Source organism: Myxocyprinus asiaticus, chromosome 30 (genome assembly GCF_019703515.2).
Source record: "Myxocyprinus asiaticus isolate MX2 ecotype Aquarium Trade chromosome 30, UBuf_Myxa_2, whole genome shotgun sequence".
NCBI classification, from domain to species: domain Eukaryota; kingdom Metazoa; phylum Chordata; class Actinopteri; order Cypriniformes; family Catostomidae; genus Myxocyprinus; species Myxocyprinus asiaticus.
In genome coordinates, this window is record NC_059373.1 from 6,221,688 (window position 1) to 6,242,506 (window position 20,819).

The 20,819-nt window shown below is 36.8% G+C and overlaps 2 protein-coding genes across 4 annotated transcripts in view; one reads left to right on the plus strand and one right to left on the minus strand.

The window, feature by feature from the left end:
* Positions 1-3,195: 3,195 nt before the first annotated feature.
* mreg (melanoregulin) lies at positions 3,196-10,772 on the plus strand. Its single transcript, XM_051663579.1, has 6 exons — positions 3,196-3,358; positions 3,644-3,747; positions 4,823-4,985; positions 7,913-8,003; positions 8,368-8,531; positions 10,219-10,772. The coding sequence occupies exons 2-6, from the start codon at positions 3,653-3,655 to the stop codon at positions 10,420-10,422; spliced, it is 717 nt and encodes a 238-aa protein (XP_051519539.1). The 5' UTR covers positions 3,196-3,358; positions 3,644-3,652; the 3' UTR covers positions 10,423-10,772.
* A 146-nt stretch (positions 10,773-10,918) lies between these two features.
* LOC127420933 (chromodomain-helicase-DNA-binding protein 4-like) overlaps positions 10,919-20,819 on the minus strand; it is a 46,153-nt gene continuing 36,252 nt past the window's right edge. For 2 of the 3 annotated variants that reach the window (XM_051663576.1, XM_051663575.1), the window contains exons 32-41: positions 17,869-18,031; positions 17,660-17,766; positions 15,703-15,937; positions 15,467-15,529; positions 15,220-15,378; positions 14,057-14,165; positions 13,815-13,947; positions 13,347-13,542; positions 13,065-13,228; positions 10,919-11,137 (exon numbers count right to left, since the gene is read on the minus strand). In XM_051663576.1, coding sequence (XP_051519536.1) covers positions 11,126-11,137; positions 13,065-13,228; positions 13,347-13,542; positions 13,815-13,947; positions 14,057-14,165; positions 15,220-15,378; positions 15,467-15,529; positions 15,703-15,937; positions 17,660-17,766; positions 17,869-18,031 — 1,341 coding nt within the window. In that variant the 3' untranslated portion in view covers positions 10,919-11,125. Of the gene's footprint in view, positions 11,138-12,476; positions 12,575-13,064; positions 13,229-13,346; positions 13,543-13,814; positions 13,948-14,056; positions 14,166-15,219; positions 15,379-15,466; positions 15,530-15,702; positions 15,938-17,659; positions 17,767-17,868; positions 18,032-20,819 lie in introns of all 3 variants that reach the window. The other variant, XR_007893900.1, reaches the window with a different exon arrangement.

A 20,819-nucleotide genomic window follows, 5' to 3' on the forward strand; every position in this document is an offset into this window, starting at 1 on the left:
TTATTTTTATACTGATTTACAGGAAGGTAATCTAAAGCTTGAATTACTTTTGTCATGTACTTCAAAAATCACGATACTGATTTTAAATTATGATTCCACATATAATAAAACTAACAAACAATTTATATAGAATGTATGTTACCTGTTACCTTCTAGAGTTTTATAGAGAATCACTTAAATCACAAATATCACATACAAAACTTAAACACTTTGACAACTGTAAATGATAGCGTATTGTAGCTAATCATGTTTTGTTCTTTTTCAGGTTTATCTTTAATTCCATTTAAATGTCCTCGGACACAATCACAAGGACATTTTTGTCTCAAGTTAATGGCCTAAAGCAGAGCAAGTTGTGTGCGGTACACCATGTGATAGTGCAAATCCTATGAGACTCTCACATGAGTATCCACAATAAACAGCATCTCTAACTCCGTCTTTCTCTCTCATATAAATTGAGAATTTTGGATGGGATCTTATAGGCAAGAGGTTGGTTCAGAATCAACTAAAGGTTAAAAGATTTGTATTGCATATAATTTTTAGAATAAGTAACAAGAGGCAGTTAAACATTTAGACACAGATTGATGCAGTCAACTGTGAGCTGCCCCAATTAGAACTTTATTAATTGAGTAATTAAATGTGTGAATAGTGATCAAAATGTGCAGCAGAGGATGTGAATAAAATGCAGAAAAAAAGAGTTGTTCAGTGGAAACTACTTCCATAAATGTAAACTAGAAGAGTAAAGTTTGTCAAGACAAACTTTGATGTTGGCTTAACAAAGCCTGGCCTAAGAGCTTGAGGGTTTGAAGGTTAAACAGACCATAAGTAAGAAATAAAGAAAGATGGGCAGATGGATAGAAAAGACAGAAAGAGTGATAGACAGACAGATAGAAAAGACAGTGATTGATAGATAGATGATGGATGGATGGATGGATGATGATGGATAGAAAAGATGGATGGATGGATAGAAAAGACAGATGGATGGATGGATGGAAAAGAAAGAGTGATGGATGGATGGATGAAAATACAGAAGGATGGATGGATGGATAAAAGAGAAAGAGTGATAGACAGATGGATGGATGGATGGAAAAGAAAGAGTGATGGATGGATGGAAAAGACAGAAAGAGGGATGGATGGATGGATGGATGAAAAGACAGAAGGATGGATGGATGGATGGATAAAAGACAGAAAGAGTGATAGACAGATAGATGGATGGATGGATGATGATGGATAGAAAGGATGGATGGATAGAAAAGACAGATAGATGGATGGAAAAGAAAGAGTGATGGATGGATGGATGGATGGATGGATGGATGGATGAAAATACAGAAGGATGGATGGATGGATGGATAAAAGACAGAAAGTGATAGACAGATAGATGGATGGATGGATGGATGGAAAAGAGAGTGATGGATGGATGGAAAAGACAGAAAGAGGGATGGATGGATGGATGGATGGATGAAAATACAGAAGGATGGATGGATGGATAAAAGACAGAAAGAGTGATAGACAGATGGATGGATGGATAAATGGATGGTGTGTGTTGTTTATATTTAATCTTTTTTGACAGTTGGAGTTTGAATTAACGAGCATTCTGTTGGCCATTTTGAACATTCCATCAATGTAAGTCTATGGAATTTTTGTTCGGGAAAACTTTAAGTCAGATCAGTAAGAAAAGACATAGCAGACTAAGTCAGAACAATCTGTAGGTCTGTGCCAAGTTTGATGAGCTTGAAAGCTCTAGGAAGGAATAGTGTTTGAAATTTTGGTTTCGGTTTAGGAATTTTCAAAAAACCCTCAACAAAGTTAGTAGAAAACAGTATTTAAGCCTTTGTCAAGCCAACATAATTACCCCTGTTTTTTATGCTCCTTGAAACAATGGGGATATGTTAAATTGGATTGTCTTGTATTTTGGATTACACAATTTTGTACAGCATGCAGAGTCAAAAGTTTAATGATCCATGTGTACAAAATAATCCAAGCTGATACATCTGGATTTGGTCATTATATGCATCTCAAGTGTAGAATTTGGTGGTTTAAATTGATTATATTGGTAGTTGCCAAAATAGATTTCCCCATCATGATATGTACAAAATTAAGTTGTGTTAAGTATTTTTACTTGCACCAAACTTTTGAACCAAACAACAAATTGTATCCTTGGACATGCAGTTCTGTTGCATCATTTCCACTGTAACTAATGACGTTTTGGAGACACAATAAATTAGAGATAGTTAATCAAACTTATGTGGACTGTCACCTTTTTGGTTATTGTTTTGCATATATTAATGGACAGTAAATGTACATTTCTGTTTTGAAAGCATGAGACATGTTGCTTTATTTCAAGGGCGTAGCAGCCGCGGGGGACGTGGGAGTCACGTCCCCCACACTCTTTAAAAAGGTGATTTGGTCCCCCACACTTTTTCAAGCTAAACCCATACTGAGTCTTAATGGTGGATTTGCATACTGTATTCTTTGCGTTTTGTTAATTTGGGCTGATTAAGCAACCATCCATCCAATCACAGTTGTTTGGTGAGTTTTTGAGCCGAAACAACCTTTACGTAGTAGGCCATCAGTTAGACAGTCTTATCAATGCAGCTGCTTTCAACAATGCTCATTTATCCGTGTTTTTTATGGACATTGATGTTGATCTAACTTAATAATCTAGAGATGAGGAACAAACAAACGAGAGTTATTTCTCGGCATATAGTTCTTAATTGGGAGCATTACGTGAAATGTACAGCAGAAAAAAACAAAGGACAGTCCTTCTTTTAAGCACACATTGTAAGTGTTGGATTAACTTGGATAAATTTAAATCCCACAATGCACAAGCACAGAGTAAAAAATAAAATTGTGCACATGCACGATTGACATTATTGATTAAATAATTTATTCAGGACCAGCTTGTGCTCAGTCTTTTATTGTCATGTGTGAAACAGAAGCAAGTGCTCCACAAGATGCCCTTGTGCAGCAAATTTATACTTGAATCTTTAAAATACTACAAATACAAGAAAATAATACTTATATCATAGTCATATATTAATGTATATTGTAGTCACATTAATACTGCATGGTAAGTGCTGGGTTTGTGCGAGCCACCTACTCACAGTTGTGTCCCCCCCCACACCACACACACACACTTTTAAAATGACTGCATTGCCCCTGCTTTATTTAGAGTATTTTGATGGCCTCCGGTTAGACTGCACTGTCCTCATGACTAAACTGTGATGCTATTCATTCCAGATGGAGAGGGAGATGTTTTAGTTGCTCTCTGGGCCCCAAAAGATGCTTCACTCTGAAATAAGTGGAAATCTGCGTTTTGTCTCAAACTGATGGATTCAGTATTTTGCCAACAGTTTCAAGGGTAAGTTACAACAGATTAATAAATTACATGATTTTCTCTGTGAAATTACATGACAAGTGATGAAAGACAGAGTTAACCTTGAAAAACACAAACGAGCCTGATAGCTTTAGAGGAATGAAAATGAGACTATTTTGTCTCAGACTCTTGTGTTTGTCTTCAGAAATGTCACCAATATTCACCTGGAGTGGAGAATGTGCTCCCTAACACTCATCTGTTAAACGTGAATCTTCAAAGCTGTTCTGCAAGATCTTTGGTACTTTTGTTTTTCTGTTCCATCCTGTATAGTTGTTTTTGATGATGGGGGCTGCATTCAAGAGGTTCTGTGTGCGATTCTGCTGTTGCTGCTGCTGTGAGGATGATGATGTGGAAGAAAAGAGACCTTTACTCAGGTATGTCACAAACGGTTTGAAAGGAGATGTGGAGGGAAATATTCCTTGTCATGAATTTAGTTTTTAGAAATGCACATGCATTACCTGTGATCTTTAATGGTTTGAATTCATACTGTGCTGTCATCTAGAACACACATACACAAAAAAAAATACTTTTAAGATTTATGCATTTACATTTTTAGAACAAAATTCCATCAGTAATCTTTAACAAAATAAAATAATGAAAAAAAAAAAGAAATATCTTAAATTATTAACTTTATTTTGTAATTACTCAATTCAATTTGATGGAAATTGAATGCGTAAATCTTACAAATAGGCTAAAATATATATATATATATATATTTTAATGTATATTTTTATGAACTTTTTGTCCGTACATTTATTAAACCAGAAATTTCACAACCAATAAAATTTTATAATTAACTAAATTTCAAGCTAAATAAAATTATATTAGAACAGCTTTTTAAAAAGCATTTAAAGACATTTTTATTATCATCATCATCATTTTTATACATCATTTTTATTTGTATGTATGTATAAATGTTTATTACTTTTATGTTTTACATTTTATTATTGTTTTATTTTTATGTAATATATATTTCAATGTATTTTTTATTTCTAATATTTTCTAAACTTATATTAATTCAGTAACTTTCTTTGACTTTTAAGTTGTAACATGTGAAGCACTTTTAGCTGCATTTGATGTATAAAAGGTAAAACAAATACAATGTATTGTTGTTATTATTATTATTATTATTATTTCCAGGTCTATAATGTGTTGAACTGGTTTATCCATAAATGTTTAGTCCATAATTGACAGTCCAGCTTTTTTCCTACTCCTTTTTGTCCAGTTAGCATACTAAATTTTGTCCGGCAGATACAACATCAATTTATTTTGTGAAAGAGAGATTTTTAAATAACAAAATAATAAAAAAAACTTAAATACATTAATATAAATTTTACATATTTTCATACTATACCTGCACTTTTCCATTTATAACTTCATTGTAGCTGACATTTTATAAGTAGTGTTATAAGTTTGTTGTTTGTTTAAATGTGTTTGTGTGTGTGTTAGTAATGAGACATTAGAATATTTTGACCGTGAAGCGAAAAAGAGGCGGGACCAAGAGACGAATCTGTGGAATGAACCTGGAGACCCCTCTCATTCTGAGAGAGATGACGACCGAACGCTTTATAACCTGCTGCAGAACAGAGCCAAAACACGCAGAGGGTCACTGGTACACATATGCATGCTTACAAAGACATGAAACACAGATGTTATAGTCCTTGTGAAGTTTACAAATCATTTTCTGCTTTTAAATAACTTTATTACCTGCTTCAACGGCCAATGAAAGTGCCTGATCAGCAGAGTATACAATTAGCATATGAGTACTTCTGAAATGATCAGACCCAACAGCCTCATTTACTTGAATTACCACGTCATTTTTGAAAGTTAGGCCTCTTCTCAGCATTAGCTTAATACGGAGCCCTCGCAATAAATTTACCATGGCTTTACTACAGCAACCATATTTTAACTATTATATTCATAGTGAAACAATCCCAATACAGGAAAAAATTAAATAATAATAATAATAATAATTTGTGGTTATTATGGTTTTACTACAAATACCATATGGTTATTGTAGTAAAACCATAAATACAACAAAATTATGATTTTATTACCATACTTTTATTTTCCTGTATTATTACTATGGTTTCACTACGAATATCATTATTCGCAAACTTATTGTAAGGGAACGTAAACTATTGCGAGGGAACGCAAAACTATTGTGAGGGAACACAAACTATTGCGAGGGATTACAAACTATTGCGAGGGAACGCAAAACTATTGTGAGGGAACGCAAACTATTGTGAGGGAACGCAAAACTATTGTGAGGGAATACAAACTATTGTGAAGGAATACAAACTATTGTGAGGGAATACAAACTATTGTGAAGGAATACAAACTATTGTGAGGGAATACAAACTATTGTGAAGGAATACAAATTATTGTGAGGGAATACAAACTATTGTGAGGGATTACAAACTATTGTGAGGGAACGCAAAACTATTGTTAGGGAACACAAACTATTGTGAGGGAACGCAAACTATTGTGAGGGATTACAAACTATTGTGAGGGATTACAAATTATTCGAGGGAACGCAAACTATTGTGAGGGATTACAAACTATTGTGAGGGAACGCAAACTATTGTGAGGGATTACAAACTATTGTGAGGGATTACAAACTATTGTGAGGGAACGCAAAACTATTGTGAGGGATTACAAACTATTGTGAGGGATTACAAATTATTCGAGGGAACGCAAACTATTGTGAGGGAACTCAAACTATTGTGAGGGAACGCAAACTATTGTGAGGGAACACAAAACTATTGTGAAGGAACGCAAACTATTGTGAGGGAACACAAACTATTGTGAGGGATTACAAACTATTGTGAGGGATTACAAATTATTCGAGGGAACGCAAACTATTGTGAGGGAACTCAAACTATTGTGAGGGAACGCAAACTATTGTGAGGGAACGCAAACTATTGTGAGGGATTACAAACTATTGTGAGGGATTACAAATTATTCGAGGGAACGCAAACTATTGTGAGGGAACTCAAACTATTGTGAGGGAACGCAAACTATTGTGAGGGAACGCAAAACTATTGTGAGGGAACGCAAACTATTGTGAGGGATTACAAATTATTCGAGGGAACGCAAACTATTGTGAGGGAACGCAAACTATTGTGAGGGAACGCAAAACTATTGTGAGGGAACACAAAACTATTGTGAGGGAACGCAAACTATTGTGAGGGAACACAAAACTATTGTGAAGGAACGCAAACTATTGTGAGGGAACACAAACTATTGTGAGGGATTACAAACTATTGTGAGGGATTACAAATTATTCGAGGGAACGCAAACTATTGTGAGGGAACTCAAACTATTGTGAGGGAACGCAAACTATTGTGAGGGAACGCAAAACTATTGTGAGGGAACACAAAACTATTGTGAAGGAACGCAAACTATTGTGAGGGAACACAAACTATTGTGAGGGATTACAAATTATTCGAGGGAACGCAAACTATTGTGAGGGAACGCAAACTATTGTGAGGGAACGCAAAACTATTGTGAGGGAACGCAAACTATTGTGAGGGAACGCAAACTATTGTGAGGGATTACAAATTATTCGAGGGAACTCAAACTATTGTGAGGGAACGCAAACTATTGTGAGGGATTACAAATTATTGTGAGGGAACGCAAACTATTGTGAGGGAACGCAAACTATTGTGAGGGATTGAAAACTATTGTGAGGGATTACAAATTATTGTGAGGGAACGCAAAACTATTGTGAGGGAACGCAAACTATTGTGAGGGATTACAAATTATTCGAGGGAACTCAAACTATTGTGAGGGAACGCAAACTATTGTGAGGGATTACAAATTATTGTGAGGGAACGCAAACTATTGTGAGGGATTGCAAACTATTGTGAGGGATTACAAATTATTGTGAGGGAACGCAAACTATTGTGAGGGAACACAAACTATTGTGAGGGATTACAAATTATTGTGAGGGAACGCAAACTATTGTGAGGGAACACAAACTATTGTGAGGGATTACAAATTATTGTGAGGGAACGCAAACTATTGCGAGAGAACACAAAACTTATTGTGAGGGAATGTAAAATTTATTGTGAGACTATTTCAGAAAATATATTCCTGCACTGTCCTCTAATGGGTTACAATGCTTATAGTTCTATATCAGAAGCTTTAAGCCAATTGTTTGAAGAAAGATTCACAACTACACCACCTGTCTGCCATTGGTCAAGCAACCAGATAGTCCAGCCTTGAAATCACCCAATTGGGATTCTCAAGCAAACAAAGAAATTGGGAATCAACCTAAGCTATGAATTACTTTCTTATAGTCTCTGTATATATTATGATGGGTTAGGTTTAAGATTATGGTAAACCCTAAGCATTAAGTATTCATAATAAATAAATAAAATACATCAACTATTGTACTACCCAAAACTGTTCAGGCCAGTAATGACTGACTCACAGCAAATGTGTCTCCTTTGTTGTGTTCATTCAATTCAAAGTGTCAATTCTTCATTCTAAGAACTTGATGGATTTATTCAATCTTGTCATGCCTCCCTGCAGGGCTACCGGCGTTTGAGTATTGACATTGAGGCCATGAGAGAAGTGAGAAGAGAAGTGCGAGACAATTGGAAGATGATCTTGGAGAATTTGGGTAAGACAGAGGCATAGGCCGTATTTGCCATTTGGGTGGGCTTGCAATAAAATGGGTGATTATCTGATACTATATACGGTACTTTGCATAACTTACCTGTCAAAAAACACTTTTGTTAGTGCTGTGATTGGGTAAGCGGTTTCACATGTCTCTGCATACGTCTGCCTTTAGAGTGTTAATTCTTGACAGAAGGATCCTCTGGCCTCTTGTAATTATATCTGTCTGAATTTCAAGCCAGGTTAAATGTTTTTTTAAGGATCCCTTAGCAAGGACTGAACATCACTGAGACTGAGATCAGAGAGAATGAATGAATAAGTGAGAGAGAATATAGTTAACATGGTAAATATTTCATTTAATCTCACAGGATTCATGGCCGAAGCAGAGTCTCTGTTGACTGTGTCCGCCAGCGCATCATACGACCGCATGAGAAACGCAGCGACCGCTCGCACGCTTCTGCAAACACTGCACACTGAGACATCTATATTCAACAGCAAAGAACCTCCACCTGAGAGATACCTCTTCATCCTGGTAAGTATGTCACTGTTAGGGCTTTCAACCAATTCAAACTTTTAATAGAATTCATTAAATAATATGCCGATTAAACAATTGAATTAATCGCAATTAATCGCATATATTAATATTTGCAGAAAAAGGTCCTCAAATAACAACATCTAATGATTAAATAATTAAAAATAGTTATATTTAAATAATTATAAACGTACTGTATATTTTTAAAATAATAATTCAGATCATTAAAATGCATACGGAATTTTGAGTTTTAGAATGCAAGAACAAAAGAAGTGTGGTATTGTTGTCTGTACATCTGTACATTGCAGTTTTGCTTACTGCCCCCTGCTGAAAACAGGTGGTACTTCAAGGTTGAATAGCTCTGATTGTTGAAATATTCCTTATTACGGTCTGGGGATATGATTAATTGCGTACATTTTTGAACACATTATTTTTTAATATAATTAATCGCACTGAATTAACACATTATATCGAAAGCCCTAGTTACTGTAAGTAACTCTAAGTAGTAATATGTTATTGTATTTACTGTAAATGTGACCACTGTCCCTCATTTCAGTAGACAGGCTAACTTAGTTTATTTAAAATTATGATTTTTGGGGGCCTGGGTAGCTCAGTGGTAAAAGATGCTGGCTACCACCCCTGGTGTTCACTAGTTCAAATCCTAGGGCGTGCTGAGTGTCTCCAGCCAGGTCTCCTAGGGAAAGTAGAGTCACATGGGGTAACCTTCTCATGGGGCATGTGGTGAGTTGAGCGTGGTTGCCCCGGTGGATGGCATGAAGCCTCCACACACGCTATGTCTCCGTGGCAAAGCGCTCAACAAGCCATGTGATAAGATGCGCGGGTTGACGCTCTCAGACGTGGAGGCAACTGGGATTCGTCCTCCACCACCCAGATTGAGGCGAATCACTACGCAACCATGACGACTTAAAAGCACATTGGGAATTCCAAATTGGGAGAATACAAAATTATGATTTTGGTTGGATTTAATAAGTTTCCACAATATTTTGCAATTTAAGCAAACTATTGATGAAAAGGTTAAAAGATAATTGATAGTCCCACCTCCAACTCATGCCACTGGTTGAGAAATGTTGTTGGGGCGGGTCTTAGCGGGTCACTCAAAACAAACAGAGCAATTTTCATAGCGCCACAGAAAATTAACCTATGAATGGCATACCTATAGTTGACTCTGCATAATAAGCTGGGATAGAAGAAAGTATTTTAAAACAGAAAAAGTTACATACTTCAGCTATAATAGTTTTTAACAATTTTAATTATATGGTTTATTTAATTTTGAAATATTTGGCCCTCCATAGGTGAGAAGCATAGGCCAATGAAATGTAGTTCATTTACATGCAGGAAAGTTTTATTAAATATTTTGCTACATGTATAACCTTTTGAATGTATACTCTGGCTATTACCAACCACTTAGATGATGGTCACATTAAAAATAACACTTAAGGTTGTAACATTTATTGTGGAGAATGAGATCACTTTTGTTAAAATATGCAAATGTGTGCAATGGTCATTATTAATAAGATTAGCCAAGTTTGAAAAAAATGCCGTCTACTTAAGCAGCAAACTAGGTTTTGTCACACAGCCATGAAATCTCTTAAATGTAAAAGCAAATCTACCTTCTTTCTCACCTTGACCTCTACAGTATTTAAACCTCTCTCTGTCTCTCTCTCAGGATCGGCTCATATATCTGGACGCTGCTGAAGATTTTGTTGCCAAGGCTCGCCGTTTCTACCCCCCTAGAGATTATGACGATGATGAAGAGGAGGACATAAGCGCACTCAGCGCAGTAAATCTTCCTCTTCTGCTGTCCCGCATGAACCAGAACATCTCTGGAGGAGAGGATGAGGAGGGAGAGACCACCGGACCAGAGGAATAACACTGAGATTGGGGTTTTGAATGTAAATGATGCAGGTTCAGGTCAAGACGGGAGGGTTTGTGGATGATTAAATCATGTATTAGAGAAATGCTTTAATGAGACGGTAATGGCTATCTGTAGAATTGTCAAAACTGTGATCTTTGAACACAGGATAGAAAAATGTGGTTAATGAGAGATGCAAGATTACAAACACATGAATGTTGATACATACTGTACGTGTACATTAGAGAATGAGATGAGAATCTGAATAAACCTTATTAACACGTTCAAGTGTTTCTTGCTGTGAATGTTTTCTTGTTGCGTTTGCATTTAAAGGCTCTATCTACAGCATATGTGGAATAACCACAAAGTAATTTTGTTTACAGCAATAAAAGTGTTGGTTCTAAACTAGTAATGTCATTTGGTAACCCATAAATCACCCCTATATACTGTACGCTATTGCTTTAGTGGTTGGCAAAGCAGCAAAATACACAATAACATTGTTAAAAGGAACAGACACCTTTATTACATTTTATTTAGGTCCCAAAAATCATCATCAACAATATTATGTAAACAATATTAATTAGAAAAAAAAAAAAAAGTTCAAATATCCACGGCCTCCAGGTTTGAGCAGACAGTACGAGAGTGTGGATTCAAGCTAAGATCATGTGCAATGAGGAATGAAGACATGGTGTGCGGTGCTCTGAGGACTTGAGACTGAAGGCTATTGCTGTACCTGTCAACATGATCAGACACACAAATCAGTTAACAACAACAGAAAGCAAAGTAGAAGTACTGAACAGTAAAGAACGCTCATTTTTTTGTCCGGATCTATTAAGTTTTTCAAAAATACATAAAAAAAAATAAATAAATGCAATTTACAAAAAACAATTACTCAAATAGACCGCTAATATGATGAACAGGTTTTCAGTTTCTGAGCTTGAAGTCATTTTGTAGTCCAAAATGTCGAAGTTGTGTAACCGTCCAGAAAAGAGTCTCATTAAAAGCTGACATTTTTGAGAAAGAGAGAGGAAAAAAAAAAACAATTGTCCACTAAATCAAAGTCATTATCCATTTTCTTGTCATGTGACACAACATAAAATAGCAGACCACTTTAGACTTCATGACTGTTAAGTTTTTTTTATATATATATATATTTCAAATATTTTGACATTTTGAAAAGGCAAATTTCTTATTTGCCTTTTCAAGAAAAACTTTGTGATTTGTGAATTATTATTATTATTTTTTTTTAAATGTACCTCGAAAAAAAAAAGTTAAAAATAAAAATGATCAAGTTGATCAAGGTGTGAGGAAAACATTTTAATACCCTTATTTAATGGTTACACCACTTGACATTTTTAACCTCCTGAGACCCCAGCGTGACTGCTGTGTGCATTTTCCATTTCCCTTTTTAATTAGTAACTAGTAGCACCTAATAAACAAGCAATAAAAAAATAAAAATAAAAAAAAACAAATTGTTCATTATGTTTCCAAGAGTGTTGGTTATTCATGTTTCTGAGACGTTAAATGACATTACATCAGAAAATAGCATAATTAATTTTGATTTAAAGCAAATGGCCAGCATCATCCAATCACTGCCAACCATGTTAAAATAACATTTTGCATGACAAATTCTGAATCTATGTACTGGTAACCATTGTCCCATGTCTGCCAAACATGTTGAGTGGTCCAAACCTCATCTGCAGCCTGAAACTGAACTTTGGTCAGATGTTAGGAATGAATGCACTTAGCTGCATAGAAAGCTATAGGATGCTCCCTTTTTACTGAATGACTTAACCTCCAGTGTGCTGTCTGTCTGCACTGGTCTCAGAACAGCTCGAAATGCACTTTATTTTCATCCTAACTCCATATAAAGCCTCTGACAGCTTTTGGATACATCCATTGATTCTCAATGTAATAATGCACAGTGAATATAGGATTTGTATGGAAAGTTAGTCCTGTGTTTAACAGTGTGCCGTTTCACGACAAATTGATGACATTTTCAAAATGTTCAATATGAACTACTCTTTTGACTCAAACAGGTTTTAATGGTAAAACTTATCCTGGTTTCTTACCAGAAGTAGTTTTGTTGTCGTTTCTCCCAAAGACAAACTTGGCTGAGATTGGCACCATGTTGTTTTGTCACATGACTCGGTGCGCTGAAAGTTTAACCCTGTAATGACAGCCTTGAGTCTCCTGAACTGAGATCAGTTGGTTTTAAAGAAATTAAACTAAGCATAGCCTATTGCGAAGCCAAAACGTAATGTCCACGCATGTGGACGTGGGGTCTCATGAGGTTAAAGTAATTATTATATATATTTTTATTTCTCAAAAATATATGAAACCAACATGGACACATTGATAACATTTTTACAAACTTAACACGTGTTGAAACTACATAAAATAAATAAATAAAATAATTTTAAAAAATGATTTCTAATTTTTATCACCCCGGCAACATTATTTGTCAACGATCATTAAATATTAAAGTTTTTTTGTGGTCTACTATCTTCATTTTGTAAAAAAAAAAAAAAAAAAAAAAAAAAAGTCCTTAAAACTTTTAACCATATTTTACAAATGGGACACAGCAAGTCCCATTTTCAAAATACAGGTACAAGGTTCCTGATACACACTTTAGCATGTAAGTGATGATTTGTTTGTACCTGCTGAGATTGTGTTTCTGGTCCTCTGCTGGCCAAGCGGTTTAGAATGTTTCTCTCAGACATCTGCAGCCTCACGGCGACGGGTGGTATCCTGGCGATGGTTGCTGGGAGACGAGTGACATCTGCTTTCATGTCACTTAGCAACTCCTCCAGCTGTTTAAGTACTGTCAAAAAGAAATATAAAATTATCAACACTTAAAAAGTAACGTCACATCCAACAGCTCACTGATGACAGAGAAAGTTCCCACAATGAAGGTGCAGTCAGATTATATAAATACACACCTTTATGCAGGACGGCATTGGCAGGTTTGTTTCCAGACATGGACTCTTTGCTCAGGTGCTGGTGGGACTCGGCTAGACACTCCACTTCACTGAAGCGTGTGTTGAGAGCCATGGAGGGATGAGACGGGTCTTCAGTCATGTTCAGATACGCAGCTCTGCGCAGCTGTTCTTCGATCACCAGAGCCTGCTCAAGCAACTGCAGGAGGAGGGTTCAATACAGATTTAATGCATCAATGTATTCTCATATTTCCCTTAACTGTTAAAACCTGTAAAAGTACAATGAAATATTTTCCACTAATTTCCACTGCGATCTCACATTTCTTCATTCATTAAAAAAAAAAAGTCCAACCAAAAAAACAAAACTTATGTTTACAATCTAGTTATCTAATATTAAGAATTTTAAAGACCTGAAAACATTTAATGTGAAAAACATTCAATAGAAGGTTTCCTTTTTTTGTTGTTTCATACCTTGAATCTCCTGGCCAAAAACTTGTTCTTGATCTCCAGGAAGTTTCCTCTGTTGATTTCACCCTTGAAGGGCTCGTTCAGAATGGCGAATTTGACATCATTCTGAATGTCTTGCCAGCGAGCATAGCCGTGTCTAAGACGGGTGAGTTAAGGTACAAATTCAGCATTTCATTCTGTGAACACAGCTGATGCTGTCACATACACACACGAATACAACAAAAGCAGCATTTTGTTAAGGATACTGTATGATACCAGCAAGTAGCCAGTAGTCATGGCGACGATGCCAAATCTCATTGGTTTTCTTGGTGACTGTGGCGGCTCGTTCCTCATTCTGCCACAGCGAGTGCAATTCTAAGAGAAAAAGATAGTAGAGACGCACTTAATATTATTATATGAAATTATTATTATTATTACTATTATTAATGCCAAATAACAACAATAAATTATGATAACTATAAATAATTATTACTATTGTTAGTGTAAAAGAAATAACAGAAATAAACACATAGTTAATAATAATAATTATTATTAGTGCCTTTAAAAACAAAAGTAAATTATAAATAATTATAAATGATATTAATACATTACTATTATTAGTTTCAATTAAAAAGAATAAAAAAAGAATAATAAACAATTATCGTTATTATAAATACCAATAAAATCATTGTTACTCTGTGTCAATGAATAACAAAAATAAATAATTGTGAATAATAACTATAAATAGAAATAATAATAATAATAACATAAATGGTTATTATTAGTGTCAAATAACAAAAACAAATAATTATTAATACTTAATAATAATAAAATAATTTATAACAAATAATTACAATAATTACCATTATTCATGTCAATTAAAAATAATAAACAATTATGAATATCATTATAATAAATGCCAGTAAAATAATTATTTGTGTATTTGTGTATCTGTGTAAATAAATAAAATAAATAACTGTGAATAATTATATATAGAAATAGTAATTTTGAATAATAATAAATTATTATTATTATTAGTGTCAATAAATAACAAAAATAAACCATTATGAATAATAATAATAATAATAATGTTATTATAACAACATAATTACAATAATTACTATTATTAATGTCAATTAAAAATAATAAACAATTATGAATAATAATCATAAATAATAAATAGTATTGTTAATATTATACATTATTATTAGTATTGTCAATAAATAATAGCAAAAATAGACAATAATGAATACTAATAATAATTATTACTAACAACCTTTTATAATATAAATGCAAAAACATGCAAACATTGCACAATACTAATATACCATTTAAAAATGACATAGCTTTAAAAATTTAAACAAAAACCTGAAATGCCTATTTGAAAAGCACATACTTCTGAAAACAACACTCTGAACAGGAATCTTACCAGTAAATCCTCCATCAGCGATATTAAACATGAATCTGGTTTTGGCTTTCTTCCTCTCTTCAATTCCTGCTGCTGCTGCCGCACTATCTGCGGCACTCTCTCCATTCTGCAGTTTTCCTGTGTCTTCTGTCTTACCAGATTCCTTCTCATCCTTCTGACCTGGAGTTAAACACAGAGAAGGGTGAGTGAAGTGGGTGGGTGAGAAACAGAAGGTAAATAATGTCAAACGCAGTCAGGTGGTACAGACCTTTCTTGTCATCTGTAACAGGTGTAGTGTCCATCTTTTCAGGCTCATCATCCTTCTTTTCTCCTGAAGTGTATGAAGAGAAATTAGTCAACAGTGGACATCAACCATATTTTCAAGGATGTTTCACCTTGTAAATATATAAAATCAATCCCCACTCTAGATTATTTTCAGCCAAATATTCTGCTTCACTTGAAAATACGTGACATTGTGGGTTAGAAATGCAGTTTTAAGTTTACCTTTGTCGTCTGAAGTTTCCTTGTCACCCTCTGATGCTTTGGGCTTGGCGTCTTCCGTCTTCTCTTCATCTCCAAACTTTGCTTTCTCATCTTGTTTCTCTTTCTCCTCCATCACCTCGCCTTGCTTGCCATCCACCTTATTTGACTCCGATGATGATTCGTTTTTGTCCTTCTCTTCGCCTTTCTTTTCAGAAGCAGGGGAACCGCCCTGATCTTCATCCGGAATGGCAATGACCTTTCGATAATTATTTTAATCGTTTAGATGATGAAACAAAATACCAACCAAAATCTTCTAAACTAAAATAGTTTGCACAGCAGTCAAAGCTGAAGTCAGAAGTTTACATACACCTCAGCCAAATCATTTAAACTCAGTTTTTCACAATTCCTGACATTTAATCATAGAAAACATACCCTGTCTTAGGTCAGTTAGGATCACTACTTTATTCTAATAATGTGAAATGTCAGAATAATAGTAGAGAAATTATATATTTCAGCTTTTATGTCTTTCATCACATTCCCAGTGGGTCAGAAGTTTACATACACTAAGTATTTGGTAGCATTGCCTTTATATTGTTTAACTTCGGTCAAACATTTTGGGTAGCCTTCCACAAGCTTCTCTCAATAAGTTGCTGGAATTTCGGCCCATTCCTCCAGACAGAACTGGTGTAACTGAGTCAGGTTTGTAGGCCTTCTTGCTCGCACACGCTTTTTCAGTTCTGCCCACAAATTTCCAGTCGGATTGAGGTCAGGGCTTTGTGATGGCCACTCCAATACCTTGACTTTGTTGTCCTTAAGCCATTTTGCCACAACTTTGGAGGTATGCTTGGGGTCATTGTCCATTTGGAAGACCCATTTGCGACCGAGCTTTAACTTCCTGGCTGATGTCTTGAGATGTTGCTTCAATATATCCACATAATTTTCCTTCCTCATGATGTCATCTATTTTGTGAAGTGCACTAGTCCCTCCTGCAGCAAAGCACCACCACAACATGATGCTGCCCACGCCCCCACCCCCCCCATGCTTCACGGTTGGGATGGTGTTCTTCGGCTTGCAAGCTTCACCCTTTTTACTCCAAACATAACGATGGTTATTATGCCCAATCAGTTAATATTTTGTTTCATTAGACCAGAGGACATTTCTCCAAAAAGTAAGATCTTTGTTCCCATGTGTACTTGCAAACTGTAGTCTGGCTTTTTATGGCGGTTTTGGAGCAGTGGCTTCTTCCTTGCTGAGCAGTTTTTCAGGTTATGTTGATATAGGACTCGTTTAACTGTGGATATAGATACTTGTCTACCTGTTTTCTCCAGCATCTTCACAAGGTCTTTTGCTGTTGTTCTGGGATTGATTTGCACTTTTCGCACCAAACGACATTCATCTCTAGGAGACAGAACGCGTCTCCTCCCTGAAGCTGCGTGGTCTCATGGTGTTTCTACTTGTGTACAGATGAGCGTGATACCTTCAGCCATTTGGAAATTGCTCCCAAGGATGAACCAGACTTGTGGAGGTGCACAATCTTTTTCTGAGGTCTTGGCTGATTTATTTAGATTTTCCCATGATGTCAAGCAAAGAGGCACTGAGTTTGGAGGTAGGCCTTAAAATACACCCAAAGGTACACCTCCAATTCAGTACATCTCCTTTCAGAAGCTAATTGGCTAATTGTCTAAAGGCTTAACATCATTTTCTGGAATTTCCCAAGCTGCTTAAAGGCACAGTTAACTTGTATGTAAACTTCTGACCCACTGGAATTGTGATATAGTCAATTAAAAGTGAAACAATCTTTCTGTAAACAATTGTTGGAAAAATTACTTGTGTCATGCACAAAGATGTCCTAAACGACTTGCCAAAACTATAGTTTGCTAATATAAAATCTGTGGAGTAGACATTAAATGAGTTTTAATGACTTCAACCTAAGTGTATGTAAACATCTGACTTCAACTGTAAATCAGCTGATACTCACGTTATTGTCTTTATTCTCACTGGACTCTTTCTTCTCACTCTCTCCATTTTTCACCTCCTTTTCTTTTTCCATGTCTTTTCCACCATCATCTGCTTTGGAAAGAACATCTGTAGAACAGATATTAAAATGTTTTCTTAATCAGACTAATAATAACAGCAATTAGCTTAGAAAACAGAAAAAGTTCATCTGAAAGCAGAGACGGATGGTACCTGGAGCGGGTGTGTTTGGCTGAGTGTCCGCTGGAGTGCCAGTAGAGGACGTTTTGCTGGGAGAGTCAGGCTGGCTACTGACAGCAGATGCAGTTTTATTTTCATTTAACTCCATCATCCAGGGCAAGGACCACTGACCATTCACATGCTCAAACTCCTGCACCTGAAAACAGAAGGTATCCAAACATCGGAATTACATTAAACCAGCTTCGCTTCTGTTTGGACGCGTCTACTTACTGCTCCGTGCTTCGTTCTCTTGCTGTTGCACTTTAATCTCTAATTTTCATATCAGAACTTCAGCACAGTGCTCAAAATGACATAATTTGGCACCCACACTACAACCAGAGACTTTTGGGACTGAAATATTACTAGCGGTCTCCCAGCCTCCTACTACCTGCAGTTTACATTTCTGAAAAGGGACAACACAGCTGCCTTCACACAGAAAGACGAGAAAGAAAATGCCTCCCTTCAGATAAAACTCCACTTGCTGAACAAACTGCCATAGACATCTACAAAAAAAAGTCACAGTTCTTGAAACAAAACTACTTTCAGTACTGCCACCCTTGACGGAATAAACAGGAGAGTATCACCGTGGACCCCCTCAGCCTATAACCGTTGAATCCTGTGAATCAAACATTCCTCTACAGGCTATACTGAGCTTTGAAAACCCAGCAGAATAGGTGGCAAAAGTGACTGATGAAAGTGAGGGCAAAAAGCAAATGGCATAAACTGGGAGCTAGACCCAAAGGTGCTCGACATATCAGACAATCAAAAGCAATGCATATTGCAGCATTGGCATCTTCCACTCCAGTTATGACTTGACTAACCAATACTGGTATTCTTCCACCCCCGATACATCTTGAAAATAGATTTGAATCATTAATAAATGTGGAGGAAGAAACCCCAAACGTGATCAGGCATAGATCACATCAGCTAGCAGCTAACATTGCAGCTGGCAGGCGCTCAAGGTCGAGCAGGCAGCGGCATTCGGCTGAGATCACAGCCGAGCCCAGCACTCTGATAGTGGGGGACTCCATTGTCAGAAACATTGGTAGCAGGGCTACTACTATTTGCTGCCTTCCTCAAGCAACAGTTTCTGAGATAAATAATTAACTTTCGAACACTGATGAACCATAAGCCTATGAATTGGGTTATTATACATGTGGGGGAAAATTATATTTGGAAAGAGCAGTCAGAACTCCTTAAGACGGATTTCAATACATTCTTTGAAACATTTGGGAGATTGAAAGTTCAGTCGTTCAGTGGACCACTCCCTGCCCGAGGAACAAATATGTTTTCTCGGTTGCTAAGTCTAAACACTTGGCTCACAAAACCTGCAACATGAGAGGGCTGAACTACATTGATAACTTCAATCTTTTCTGGAGTCAAAGAGAACTGTTTAAATCAGATGGCCTCCACCCAAACAAACTTGGTGCAAAAGTGCTAAAGGACAATTTCTACTTCTCCCCCTCCTTAAATCATCTGCAGTGTGCACAAATCCACTCCACCTGGATGACCACAGGATTGCAATTCAGCACCTGGATGGACATTTGATCAACAAATCCCTCAATAACACAGCGAAGACACAACATCCACTGCTCAGGGACAAAATCCAGGCTGAGCCCCACACACAGAGAATACTACAGACAGACTGTGACGACTTAAAACTGCTCCAAGATACAGGACCCAAGGATGATTTCCTGGAAAAAATCCAAGGGAGCCAAGATAACATACTTCAGCCTCCAAACAAACACCAGAGCCACAGTCTCTGTCACCACACACTTTTTCCCTCTCATCAACATACCCACTTATGAGTTTCTCTGAGAAAATGGAGGAACTAGTGTATGCTGGAAGAAAGCTCTCCCACTCCATTGCTGCGAGCCCCCAGATATCAACCAAAAACAGCAGGCCCATCTACACCAAAGCCTGCAGGCCCAGCACACCCTCCCTCTTAGAGAGCTTTCCGGCCACTGCCACAACGCAAGGGTACACATTGTCGTATTTCTGTTCTCGGTGATCAACAAACAACTGATAACAGCTTTCAGTGATACGTGTTGGGTCTCCGCTACGGTAGCAGCAACACTCACAAATGTTTACAGAACAAGCAGGAACCCACTGTGCCAGTAGCTTTTTCAATATCTGTTATGTTAAGTGATAGGAAGACTAAGGCCTTCTCAAGACGTATGGCAAACCGATCTAATCTGTTGCCTATTATGGGGTTTTTCCACTGCATGGTACGGCTCGACTCTGCTCGCTTTTTGGGGGTTTTCCACTGTGGATAGTACCTGTTACTTTTTTTAGTTCCACCTCGGTCGAGGTTCCAAGTGAGCCGAGCCGATACTAAATGTGACGTCAAAACCCTGCAGATCACTGATTGGTCAGAGAGAATCGTCACTACCAGCGTCACTGGATTTGCGACACGGGACATCAACCCGCTAGTTTTAAAGTTAGCAACAGCGATAGCAGTATCATTTGTTCACGTGATTTTCGAATTATAAAAAGAAATGGCTGTGCGCAAAACCACGCCGTGGTCAATAAACGAGGTGCAGACGTTCCTCTCGTTAGTAGCCGAGGAGAGGATCCAACGAGAGCTGGATGAGGTGATGCAACTATGACGATCAGCCTATAATCCCACCCATGTTGAGGCTGCACTAAACTGCAGTGGAAATGCAAGCTCAGAAAAGTAAAGCGAGCACAGTCGAGTCGAACCGTAACGTGCAGTGGAAAAGTGCCATTAGACGTCAATCCGACATTGCTGTGGGGCCAAAAACAGATACTGTCAAGTTAGCACTTTTAAACAGCCGCTCACTAAAGAACAAGTAATTTTTAGTCAATGACCTCATCACCACAAACAACCTGGACTCTGTGTTTCAAAATGAGACTTGGTTAGGTAACAGCTGCAGTGCAACAGTCCTCAATGAATCAGCCATTCCAAACTTTACTTTAATGAG

Bases quoted from the DNA above. Each gene is read 5' to 3' on its own strand.
- mreg (XM_051663579.1), top strand. From the start codon at position 3,653: ATGATGGGGGCTGCATTCAAGAGGTTCTGTGTGCGATTCTGCTGTTGC. The intron at 8,004-8,367 runs GTAAGACAGAGG...TTAATCTCACAG, and splicing joins GATGATCTTGGAGAATTTGG to GATTCATGGCCGAAGCAGAG. The intron at 8,532-10,218 runs GTAAGTATGTCA...TCTCTCTCTCAG, and splicing joins AGAGATACCTCTTCATCCTG to GATCGGCTCATATATCTGGA.